The 13,024-nt window shown below is 42.8% G+C and overlaps 1 protein-coding gene across 2 annotated transcripts; it reads right to left on the bottom strand.

The window, feature by feature from the left end:
- Nucleotides 1-6,562: 6,562 nt before the first annotated feature.
- On the bottom strand, nt 6,563-11,018 carry LOC134071930 (signaling lymphocytic activation molecule-like). Of its 2 annotated transcripts, none has more exons than XM_062528645.1 (6): nt 10,890-11,018; nt 7,851-8,195; nt 7,358-7,705; nt 7,011-7,127; nt 6,856-6,906; nt 6,563-6,689 (listed from the first exon to the last, which is right to left on the bottom strand). In XM_062528645.1, the coding sequence occupies exons 1-5, from the start codon at nt 10,936-10,938 to the stop codon at nt 6,899-6,901; spliced, it is 867 nt and encodes a 288-aa protein (XP_062384629.1). In that variant the 5' UTR covers nt 10,939-11,018; the 3' UTR covers nt 6,563-6,689; nt 6,856-6,898. The 2 variants fall into 2 exon arrangements, with proteins under 2 accessions (XP_062384629.1, XP_062384628.1); XM_062528644.1 differs by having other exon boundaries at nt 6,856-6,911; nt 10,890-11,017.
- Between the last annotated feature and the right edge of the window lie 2,006 nt (nt 11,019-13,024).

Consider the following 13,024-nt stretch of genomic DNA (forward strand, 5'->3'; position numbering starts at 1 on the left):
CCAGAGTGGATCCTGGTGCGTTGTGTTCCCCAGGTAACCAACGCACATGCTCTCAGCCATCCACATGATTTTGAAGAAAACGTGATTCATCAGACCAGGCCACCTTCTTGTATTGCTCCGTGGTCCAGTTCTGATGCTAATGTGCCCAATGTTGGCACTTTCAGCAGTGGACAGGGGTCACATGGGCACCCTCACTACTATGGCTACGCAGCCTCTTGCGCAACAAACTGTCACTGATGCACTGTGTGTTCTGACACCTTTCTAGAAGAACAAGTATTAACTTTTTCAGCAATTTGTGCTACAGTAGCTCGTTTGCTCGATCGGACCACATGGGCCAGCCTACATCAAAGAGACTTGGCCTTGTCATGAGTTCTTTGGACCACTTTTAATAATGATCAGTACAGATCAGGAACACCACAGAGCTGCAGTTTTGGAGATGCTGTGACCCAGTCATCTAGCCATCACACTTGGGCCCTTGTTAAAGTTGCTCAAATCATTATGCTTGCCAATTTGTCCTACTCTCCTACTTTTCCTACTATACTTACACCACTTCTAACACATCCACTTTGAGGACAACTTGTTCATTCCCTGCCAAATCTATCTCATCCACTGACATGTGCCGTAATAATGAGATAATCAAGGGTTATTCACTTTACCTATCAATGTCATAAGACTGATCAGTGTATTATACTAGACTATAATAAGATAGTGCAGGCCAGTAGCCTAGAAATCTAGACGCCCCTAGCGGCAGCAAATGTAATTTGGCTGGCGGGGCAGTCTAGGCACGATCCATTGAGCCAGGAAGCTGAGAACCCCCAGCACCAGCGGCCCAATCACAGGGCTTAACATAATGGTGACTGACATGCGACCAGAAGTTGCGACAGTAATGCATCCTGTTATTTGAAAACAAGAAGATGATTCGTTTAGCATTATCCTATTGCGTGGAGAGGGAAGGTTACGCATCCTGCTACTTGAAAACAAGAAGATGATTCGTTTAGCGTTATCCTATTGCGTGGAGAGGGAAGGTTACGCATCCTGCTACTTGAAAACAAGAAGATGATTCGTTTAGAGTTATCCTATTGCGGGAATTTGAAAGACAACTGTTTATCCCACCCCTCCGATTGAGCCCTGTCTACGGTGAGTGTCCAGACCCTACAGTACATCTTGATGTGGGTCTGGCTCGTCAGGCTAGCAGGCCAGTTCTCTTTCAAACATTCGTTTCGGTATCTCAAAATGGGAATGCGCCTCACTGTTCCTGTCAGATCTCTTCGCATCGCGAGAAAACGCGCACTGTCCACTGTTCTTTTCCCTCACAGACAACAGTGCACTGTTGGGTGTGGAGGCGTTAGTGCACCAGTGGCCAAACGTACTGCTTTATGCGTTTCCACCAATAAGCCTGATAATTCCAGCACCCTCTGATAAGCCGTTTCATGAAGGGTGTGCGGCGCTTAAGGCCAGTGTCGCGCCCCATGATCCCGTCATGGGATCTGGCCATGGTGCTGGAAGTATTGGCCCAGAGGCCTTTTGAACCCTTGGAGGAGGCGGACATGAAACATTTATTGTATAAAGTGGCTTTGTTGCTCGCTCTAGTGTCAGCTAAACGAGTGAGTGAAATACAGGCATTTTCTGTCAACCCGGCTTGTATGCAGTTCTCTCCAGACTACAACAAAGTCGTTCTCAGACCTAACCTGGCGTTCGTGCCTAAAATGTTGGACTTTGCTTACAGCTGTCCCTCACTAGAATTGGTCTCCTTTCATCCTCCCCCCTTTGCTAACGCGGAGGAGGAGAGGCTTCATCTGCTGTGTCCCTTACGCGCACTTCATGTGTATTTAAGCAAGACTAAGACATTCAGATGCAGTGATCAGCTGTTTGTGTCTTGGGCTCCCCCTCATAAGGGAAGACCGTTGTCACGACAACGCCTGTCACATTGGATAGTGGAGACTATGTGTTACTCAGCTAGGGGCTTACAGCCTCCAACAGGTCTGAGAGCGCATTCAACCAGAGGTATGTCTACATCCTGGGCCTTTTTCAAGGGCATCTCAATGAAGGACTTGTGTTCAGCAGCCTGCTGGACCACTCCATTAACGTTCACACGTTTTTACCGCTTGGATGTTACTGTGCCTTCAGTAGTTCTAAGTGTGACCTCTGAGCCTAAGTGTGACCTCTGAGCCTGAGGACCCACACCGGTAGGTTTATATCGGTGGGTTCGCTGAGGGCAGTTTTGCATTCGGGAGTTGTGTACATCACTTTCCCATTGTGAGATACCGAAACGAATGTTTGAAAGAGAACTTTAGGTTACTTAACGTAACCCCGGTTCTCTGATAACATGAGTGAGGTATCTCACTGACCTCCCCTCATTCGCGCACAGGAAAAGAGAACTGTCCGAATGCTGGATATGAGTCGGGTACGGGATTATTTAGGGTGGGCGGTTACCCAGACTCGGTCTGCTATTGGCAGACGTGATGCTATTGTGGCTTCCGTTGAATGGCACGCAAGGAAGCGTTCCCATTGTGAGATACCTCACTCATGTTATCAGAGAACAGGGGTTACATGTAACCTAAAGTTTCCCATACATGGTTTAAAAGACTTTTAAAAGAGCTTTACCTCCTTTGCTAGCATGCCAGCCTCCCAATCAGAGGTGCTGAAAGTTGTGGGTTTGAGTCTGGGCAAATGTGCCAGCATCCTGCCTGAACAAACTGCCTTTGTGCTAGCCTCTTCTTCGCAGAGATTCTGGCCTAGCTCCATTGGAAAACGTTATTTCCTGGTTTGTGGACGCTTGTCTGAAGTTCGAATTCATTGGAGTTCAATCGCTAACGTTTGGTAATGGCGTATGATAACCATGGGGGACACAACAATAACGATAGGCTTGAAACTTAAATGTTATCGCTCTTGGGAACGCCCTCTAGTAGTAACAGATTGTTGGAGAGAAAGTTGCTGGCCGTGACCCTGATTGAGAGGAGAGCCTCTCCTCCAAGTTTTGGCTTGTGGCACTTCCAGGAGCAATCAGATTGGTCTCAGACGGCTGACCTTAGGAGGAGACTATAGTCCCTCCTGAGTCCACTCTCCTACCCTGGGGCCTGGGCTAATGTGGGTCTTGCTGACCATTGTACCGCCAGCTTGCAGCCAGACCTTCTCCCTGACCAAGCTAGCCTGCGGTCCTCCAACTGAGCCAACCTTCGAGGTGGTCAAACTGGGCCTGCTTCATCTGTGAGCAGCCTTCCAGTGTGTCGGTTCATTACTTGTTTCTCCCCAGCCAACCATCCTAACCACTAGAAGCCAGCCTACCTGTCCAGTTACCCGATGTGCTTCCTGCAGCCCAGCCAACTTATCAGCCTAACCCTGCCCAGCCATTGGGGGCATCAGCCTCATCATAATCTGCTTTGCCGGAATTTACCCTGCCCAAGTCTGCCATGTCTGTTCCTGTTCCGCCTGAACTTTTGCCATGCTTGTTAGCTGTCCCTGTCTGTCAGACTCAGACCAGTCCCTCCCACTGTGCCGAGTCAAAGTGCTATTCCGCCACACATTATGGTCATCCTTCTTACCCGCTTAGAAAAGCGCCACGTTTTAGACCTACAGTGTAATTACGTTTAAGATAATTGTAAGTCAATATGACAATCGTGTAAAATGTGAGTCAAAATAAAAAATAAATATGAAATAGTCAACTTATGTATTTTAGCTAATTACTCAGATCATAAATAATGTAAATTTAAAGGAACACTCCACCGTTTTTCATATTAAATTACATTATTCCCTAACTAAAACGAGTTGATACATATCTCTCGCGTTTCAATGTGTGCACTCGATGGCTCTGAGAAAATTAAGATAAAATTAAGCCATTCCCGAAGTTATCCAGTGTTTAAATTGCAGCACATTTCTACTTGGTCTCCAACTTCAGTCATGGTATTTGGCTAGTCTGATCTATACTTCACATCAGCTCCACAGTCTGTGTAGACTATGGGTGAATTTCTTTACAACGCCGAGGAACTTCGACAGCACGCCTCCTCCATTGCCACCTCCTCCGTCGATGAAGATGTGCTCCACTTTTGCAGAGGAAGCGCTACAAGCACAGATGGTCACGCCGCTCCTTTAGGCTACGGACGGACTCAATGTTGCGTTCATGTTAGGCAAAGCGCTAACATTGCCTTTTGGACTTATTGAGTGTTTTGTTGTCTATGTTCCGTTTGTTCATCTGTATGTCAAATGTTTGTGTACGGGTACGCTGGCGAATACGCCACTCCGTCCAGCATTTTGTTTTTGTTTGTCTGTAGCGCTTTGGGTGTGCACTTTGTGTATACAAAAATGCGCTTTATAAATAAATGTGACTTGACTTGACTTGACTTGAAATAGAAAGGCATAGGCCTAATGCATAGGAATATGTGGAAGCAATGCTTTTAATGTAATTCTATGTAGTTTAAAAAATGTTCAAAAACAAACAAGTAGAAGAACACAATATTCAAGCAGTAGTTATTGTGGGGTGCTATTACAGTACATACAGACTGAAGTTGGAGACCAAGTAGAAATGTGCTGCAATTTAAACACTGGATAACTCGGGAATGGCTTAATTTTATCTTAATTTTTTCACGAACCATTTATAACAGCAACTAGTATTTAATACCATCGGAAAGCTAAGATTGTGCTCTGTCAGAGGATATGCATGTGATATCAGTGTGATTAGAACTTCGTTAGCAATCTACAGTATATGTCTGCCCCTTCGCTGTGCGGCGGTCATAATTATTCATATACCAGACAAGCATGAGGGGGTGCTTGTGAAATAGCATCTGAGCAAGTTGCATCTCTTCTGTTAACATCATACAACTGTAATCATACAAGTTCTGTCTGTGTCTGATGTGTCTATGTCTGTGGATTAGACTGTGTTCCATTACCTCTTTAATGGTGGGTTCAGTCTTTGAGGACAGGCTCACCAACAGACATGCCCTCACCTGCCCTCACCAACTATTATCAGGCATTATCAGATGGGTAGATTCTCCCGTCGTGCATTCTGTTGGCACCCTTCTATGTCAGACTCCCCCAGAGAATGTGATCGGAGATAACACAGCCTTTGCTACGTCAAAGTAGACATTAACTAGGCTCAAAAAATCATTACACATCCGTCTATGTTATTATGGTGTTTTTTTTAAGGGTTCTTAATATTCCAGTCGCTGCCATTTAGCATGGAGAAAGTCTGTACAAGTACCGAATGCGGCACAAGCTGCTCCTGGATGCAAAAGGAGGAGAATATATCGAATGTGTGTAAGTGTAGCCAGGTGTGTTCCAACATCTAAACATCCTGTAGTATCCATCATACTCATGTATGTGAGACAGGGAATGTGATGTTCAGAGGGCACACATGACATGCTGCAAAGTACTTGTTAGTTCCACCCTTTCTGGTTTATGAGAAATACTCAGGAGACAGTGCAGTAGCAACCCAGAAGAGGGCACCGGAGACATATGAATGGCAGTGTACAAGGAACTTATATGATTTCAGGTTTCTTTTTTGGCCAGAGCGCCAAACATATTATAGGCTACCAGGCCCCTCTGTAACTTCTCTTTAGTGGTTGGCATTGCTGTTTCCTCAAGATGAGCAATGTAAGGGTTTTCAACTGTTGTGGTTGTGCTTGTCAGAACATGTACCCTGGGACTGGTATATCCAGTCTTTAAACAAACTAAAATGGTGTTTACGCATCCATGGATGGGTAAAGCTTTGCCAGGTATGAGAGAATTGGGATCTACATTAATACACACATTAACTTCAACTTAGGCGCTTAAAATGTATTGATAAAGCATACTGGCAAGAACCAAGGCTAATATGTGGACAGGGTGGTGATCAGAGAGATGATTTGCGCTAGAGTCTATGACTTTATATTTGCATCGAAGTCTTAGATTTGCCTGTTTTATTGTATTGTGGTCATTTCAAAGTCTGAGATTTGCATATGGAGAAGGAGACAACCGTGTTTCCTGTTCTTGGTATGTTGCCATGGACCAAATTCCCCTTATTCGCCCAGCCATGGTTATAACAGTTTTCCATTCTCTCATTTTCAGTTTCTGTTTCGGTTTTGTTATCTTAGGGCATTAGGGCCTCATGTGTTCATCTATTCTTACACCATCACAATTTAATGACCATACAAAAAATAGTCATCCTCAGATACATAACACAAAAGTGGTTGAAACCTGTTACAGCGAGACTTTCCACAACACAAGCTACTACGACAAGCTGGATCATGTTGGGTAAGTGGTATGTTGAGAGTGAGTAGGACCATTTTAAAAATACCTATGAAGTACCTTCAATGCTAACATACAGCAGTGCTCACAGTGAAGAAATGCTAAACTAAAAAGCATGTAATATAGATATAGAGAGAGTGAAGGGACGTAGGTAAAAATGACCTGCTGCTTCACAGTGATCCGTTTTGGCACCAAAATGAAGAGCCTCAAATGCCACATAATGAATGACCACACCACCAATTTGCCACATTGGTGTGATTTCGATCAGTCTGAAACCAAACTTTTAAACACCAAAAAACTGACTGAGGCTTGCAAATACAGTATAAGATGATTATATTCAAAACACAGATAATTAATAATTTATTGATATTTCAAAGATAACAAAACACATGTACAATACATGAATCTCATGTCACAACACCTGCATATATTGTTTCACATTTCTGTTCTGTCTCCTGTTTCCTGACATCCTATAACAGAAAAATGTCCAAAATTCACAACTAGATTCTGAAGTTACTGCCATAATGAAATATGTCAAGCAAATATATATACAGAGACACATCTATAAAACAAATCATATGCAATATGGTAAACATCAAGAAAACAAACCTCAATGTAAAAGTAATTTGTACGTACCTTTGTACGTCCACGGTGTTTCAAATCAGCATAGTGTGGATCTTCAGGTGTCTGATCTGAAAAATATTTCAGTTTGATTTGTTGGTGAATAGTCATGCACTCCACAAAATGTATGTACAGTATAAAGAAGAGGCAGTCATTCCTCACATGCCCACCTGGACTATTATTATCTTCTTTTTTCCTCTTCAAATATATTGTTAAGGCCACAATTGCACTTGTAACACAAAGGCTGAATGGTACTAAAAGATACCACAGTTTGCGGTTTGAAGGACCTGAAAGACAAAAAATGAACATCATTGCACAATGTGGTTGTGTTGCCAAGCTGTGTGTTACATTAATATGAACTCTAACTGCGCACTCCCGGTCTATTGTTTTTCATAAATTATCTGAACTTTTCAGTTTAGCAGTACATACAAATGAGTCACAGCACCAATTCACACAAAATTGCTATTTTTACATTTGCATGATAAATTTAGACAAGCATCAGATTCTTTTGACATACCTTTTTGATTCTTATAAGGACACACTGTAGGGATGTCGAGGTGAGTGGTGTAATTGCTGACAGGATTAGCAGACACACATCTGTAAGTGACCGTGTCCTCCTGGTCATCTATATCCAGAGGGAGGGACAGGGTGATGCTGGCATCAGGACTGCTTGTTTTGTTGAGAATGTCATTCCCTCTGAACCAGGACAGGGACACCTCTCTGTCATTCTTCATAGAACACAGCACCTGACAGCTGGAGCTGGACTGGGATTCCGGCCCTGACAGAGCGTGTCTAACGGCCCCAGTGATGGTCCTTGTGTTGGGGTGAGAATCTCCTCTACTGATGATGGGTGCTGAGACAGGAGCTTGTCAGGTAAATACACAAACACACAATTATCCACGAAAATACAAAAACACTACATTTCAGTACGGACAATATTAATTAAAAAATAGGCTGCTTCTAATGTTATGTACAGTATTACACTGTAAATGTTAATAAAAGTGACTCACCATACACAGAACAGTTAACATACCAATCTGAGACACTTTCATCACCCATTATTTGAAGGTGGTATACTCCAGATTGGCTGGTGGTGATGTTTCTGATAGTGAGAGAGCCAGTGTTTCTGTCCAGCATGAGGTTGCCTTTGAATCTCCCTTTATATTCTGTATGAACTTCATCTTTTAACACCTGGCTCTGAACGATAATTGACTTTTCAGGTCTGCTGTTTGAATGAAACCTCCACAGAAACTGATCATCAGTCTGCAGATTAGGGATTTCAGGTTGAAAAACAACAGTCTCTCCAATGTGTGCTGTTAATCTCCTTTTTTCACTATCCAAGGAAGCTATTGGACCTGCGGAAAGAGATTGAAATATTGGAAGTCACTCTTAGGTACAGTACATGCTGCAACATGCTGAACGTTTTCAAAACTTGTTTGTGACTGGTTCAACTTCATTTCCTCAGTGCCCGTGTTTGCCTGCTTTTGCCTATGAACACACTTAACATTCGCTCTGATGCTTGCTAGATTATAGCCTCTACTCATTTTAATGTATGTTATTCATCTCGTTATTTCGAAGGCTAGGCTATAGGCTAATTAGGGCCCGAGCACCGAGGTGCGGCCGCTGTAGCAGCGGCTGCACCGTAGGTGCAAGGCCCTATTGTTTTTGCTCAGATTATTCTTATTATTCTCTTTTCCTCTTATCCCGTGCGGCCGTTTCACCAACTTGGCATGCTCCAAAACTCTTGTAATTTGGCAGGCATATGTAGAATTGCATTTCATGCTCAGAGACAGAGCCCTGGCCTAGGGTGTGGCTCAGGGGATCTATAGCGCCACCTACCGTGCTGTCTGTTGTGGTTGACACGTGCATGCACGAAAATGAACCAAATTTGGTATGCAGATGTGTTGTATGAATCTGAACAACTTTTACATTTACACTACATATTGAATCTTAAACACATTTGAGTTATGATTATGATTATGATTTTTGCACATCATGTATTTTGAAACACTTCTCCTAGACGGTTTATCGAAATCATGTCATATGAGCAGTAAAAGGATCTTGAGGGGTTGCCCGAGAGGAATTGCGAACAGATTTTTGAATTTTCGAAGCATATCGAAATGGCGAAGGTTTGAATTATGGCGACTTATTACGAAACAGGAAGTTGGTGTTATAGGCAGAAAAAAGGTTATAAATAGGACGTCATTTGCCAGCTACATGTGGAATTGCTTCTGCTAGTTAGGGACAGAGCTCTGGCCTAAGGTGTGGCTTCGGGACTCTATAGCGCCACCTAGTAGCACATTTTCTGTTGTGGTTGACACATACATTCAAGAAAATGAACCAAATTTGGTGGACATATGTTTTATTGCTATCGCTAGTCAGAGACAGAGCTTTGGCCTAGGGTGTGGCTTAGGGACTCTATAGCGCCACCTAGTGCGTTGTCTGTTGTGGTTAAAACATACATTCACGAAAATGAACCAAATTTGGTGGGCAGATGTGTTACTGCCATCGCTATTCAGAGACAGAGCTTTGGCTAAGGGTGTGGCTTAAGGACTCTATAGCGCCACCTAGTGTGTTACCTGTTTTGGGTTGACATTTACATTCACGAAAATCAATCAAATTTGGTGGGCTTGTGTGTTATTGCTATTGCTAGTCAGAGACAGAGCTCTGGCATAGGGTGTGGCTTAGGGACTCTGTAGCGCCACCTAGCAGATTGTGTGTTGTGGTTGACACGTACATTCATGAAAATGAACCAAATTTGGTGGTTTTGTGTGTTATTGCTGCCGCTACTGAAAGATAGAGCTCTGGCCTAGGGTGTGGTTTAAGGTCTCTACAGCGCCACCTAGTGTGTTGTCTGTTGTGGTTGACGTGTACATTCACGAAAATGAACCAAATTTAGTGGACTTCTTTCGTATTGCTATCGCTAGACAGAGAAGGAGCTCAGGCCTAGGGTGTGGCTTAGTGACTCTATAGCGCCACCTAGCATGTTGTCTGTTGTGGTTGACACATATATTCACGAAAATTAACCACATTTGGTGGGCATGTGTGTTATTGCTATTGCTAGTCAGGAACAGAGCTCTGGCCTAGGGTGTGGCTTAGGGGCCCTATAGCGCCACCTAGCGCATTGTGTATTGTGGTTGACTCATATATTCATGAAAATGAACCAAATTCAGTGGGATTGTGTGTTATTGCTACCACTAGTCAGAGACAGAGCTATGGCCTAGAGTGTGGCTTAGGGACTCTAGCGCCACCTAGTGCATTGTCTGTTGTGGTTGACACATACATTCACCAAAATGAACCAAATTTGGTGGGCATGTGTGTTATTGCTATAGTTATTCAAGGACAGAGCTCTGGCCTCGGGTGTGGTTTAGGGACTCCATAACGCCACCTAGCACATTGTCTGTTGTGGTTGACACATACATTCACGAAAATGAAACAAATTTGGTGGGCTTGTATGTTAATGCTACCGCTAGTCAGAGACAGAGCTCTGGCCTAGAGTGTGGCTTAGGGACTCTAGCGCCACCTATTGCATTGTCTGTTGTGGTTGACACATACATTCACCAAAATGAACCAAATTTGGTGGGCATGTGTGTTATTGCTATAGTTATTCAAGGACAGAGCTCTGGCCACGGGTGTGGCTTAGGGACTCTATAGCACCACCTAGCGTGTTTTCTGTTGTGGTTGACACATACATTCAAGAAAATTGACAAAATTTGGTGGGCATGTGTGTTCCTCATGCACATGCCCACCAACACGCACACGTTGCTTTGTTAGATTCCGAAATGTCACAGGTCTCCGCACCGCAGGTGCTCGGGCCCGCCATCGCCGCTTGCGGCTATATTGGTTATTGTAATGGTGTATGCCACCATTGAGGATAAGCTCATTTCAACGATAGGCTACCATAAAGTAAACGTCGTTTCATTTAGGCCTCTTAAAATCGTTTCACACATCGTAGGCTATGTGCCTCTAATTTTAACGTCCGTAAAGTGAACGACATACGCTAAACACAAAATCAAACAAACATAAATAGAGGATGTAAGATTGCTTACCATAATATATTAAAATAATGAGTAGGCCTAGTCTCAATGCGTACATCATTGCGAAGTCATTGTCTAGCTATTGATGCTCATCATTTACCACGAACATGCGAGACGCTGAGCCAAGGTCACATTACTTTCCTCCGCCTTCTATCTCTCCGCCTCCGATTTGAGCCGAGAAGCCTGAGGGCACACACACACACACACACACACACACACACACACACACACACACACACACACACAAACTAAATAAAATGAAATTGTCTTAACGAAGAATGCAATGGATTTAAAAAGAACACAGATTTTAGAGTATTGTGGATAGCAGAAACAAGCCTATGAAAATGTATTTTTATGCAATAGACTTCTAAGAATGTTTCAACTTGTTAGGTTAGTCTACTGAATGCAAATGGAAGACGTGATGTTTGTTCATTTCATATAGCTTGATATATTTCGATTTGCTCAATTAAACATATCTTCATTTCATTAACACTGATTCCAACAATTAACACTTTAAACACTTTATTAAACCAAATATTTGTGAAACGTCTTCTTTCATATCCCTCTTTTTCTCTTTGGAGGGTTGGGCATTTTGGTGGTTTCCAACTTCTGAGTCATGTCTGTGTCAGCACTCTTTGAAGCATTCTCCAAAATATCTCATTTCCTAACCACATGCTCTGGCAAGATTCCATCAAGCTTTAGCCCAGAGAATATAGTTTTTAAGTAAATACATTCATTTAATCGTTCAAGTAGACATAGTTTGTGCCTAGTTAAAGAAAAAGGCGACAAACCATTTTAGATGGGAGGGGAACTCCCTTGGAGGCTGTTCAGAGAATTCTGAAAAAAAAAAAGAATCAGCCTAAGTTACCCCTCCCCCAAACTCACATCTCCCCAAACACAGTGAAAAACACATTCCTGACGTATGATGCATTTGCATATGCTTCAGTTGTGGGCTCTGATTTCTTATCTGTAAACAGGCTTTCTTAAACAACAAGTCATAAGCAGACTAACTTTCAACCTCTTGCATGCATGCAGATTGTTGCCCTATATGTGCATAGCATCGAAGCATCCTGGCCTAGTTTAGCCAGGCACCAATATATGCCACCAAATGTTGTTGTTGTGCTGACTGTTTCTAGGCTTCTGGGCATAAATCAGTGTCATACCACAAAATCCATCAAAAGGGTGTGAATAAGATTAAAATTAATTACTTTGTTGTTACCCAACTGCAATGCATGCTTCTGTTGTTTCATCAGGAGAACATCCTGTTTACAAAATCTCTCTTAGGATGTGATGTTTCTTGGTCTGTGTGTGTGTGTGTGTGTGTGTGTGTGTGTGTGTGTGTAATATGCTGCAAGATCAACCAGTGGGTTTTGAATCACTGTGCCATTGTGACTATTCATGTGACTATTCGTGAGACATTTATTTTTCATGCAAATACATTACACAGACACACAGCAAGAAACAGAGAGAGGGGATCTGGAGAGGTTACAGACAAACTGGAAGAATATCTTATGATGAACAGATGGGGGAGCAGTTCAATGTTTTTTGTGTAAAGTGTTCTGATGTGTTCCGTGTCAATGGCCTGCATGTAATGCCTTCATCAAATTATCCACCCATGCAGTTTACTAAAACCCTATTTGAAGGTGTTGCAAGCTTGTGTCCATATATTATATCACTCAGAGAAAAAAACTCAATAAGTTAGTGTATTTGAAGTACGCCTTGGTTTCAAAAGAAGGTACTTTTATGTTAGGCTAATTGGAACTGAGTCATGTGCTCCAAATTTGCCACACTGCTCTCACATCCACTTTGCTGGCTGTGCATAAACTGTTTCAGAAAAAGCATTGGATGTTTTTTTGACTTGACTTGTTTCCTTGACTTGACTGACTTGATTCTGTGATTAGTGAATACCTAGAAATGACAAACCACTTTAAAGATGGATTTAAATGTGTGTGAAGACATGGTTTTCACACCATTTTCTGATTTGTAACACTGTGGTTTACCAGCCACTTATATCTAACTTCAGTTTTCTGCAAACTCACCACACACTGTTTCCGGGGCACTGTCTGCCATGCTGAAACCACTGTCATGTAGTACACAGTATGATGTCCATATGCAAGCATGCAGCACGATGTCCACAGGAAACAGAT

This window comes from Sardina pilchardus, chromosome 2, assembly GCF_963854185.1.
Source record: "Sardina pilchardus chromosome 2, fSarPil1.1, whole genome shotgun sequence".
NCBI classification, from domain to species: Eukaryota; Metazoa; Chordata; class Actinopteri; order Clupeiformes; family Clupeidae; genus Sardina; species Sardina pilchardus.

What these genes read in the sequence shown, in the direction of transcription:
- LOC134071930 (XM_062528644.1), bottom strand. Translation starts at nt 10,938, where the DNA reads ATGATGTACGCATTGAGACTAGGCCTACTCATTATTTTAATATATTAT. An exon ending in TGTTAACTGTTCTGTGTATG is followed by an intron (nt 7,706 to 7,850) that starts GTGAGTCACTTT and finishes TTACCTGACAAG; the next exon opens with CTCCTGTCTCAGCACCCATC. An exon ending in TCCTTATAAGAATCAAAAAG is followed by an intron (nt 7,128 to 7,357) that starts GTATGTCAAAAG and finishes TTTGTCTTTCAG; the next exon opens with GTCCTTCAAACCGCAAACTG.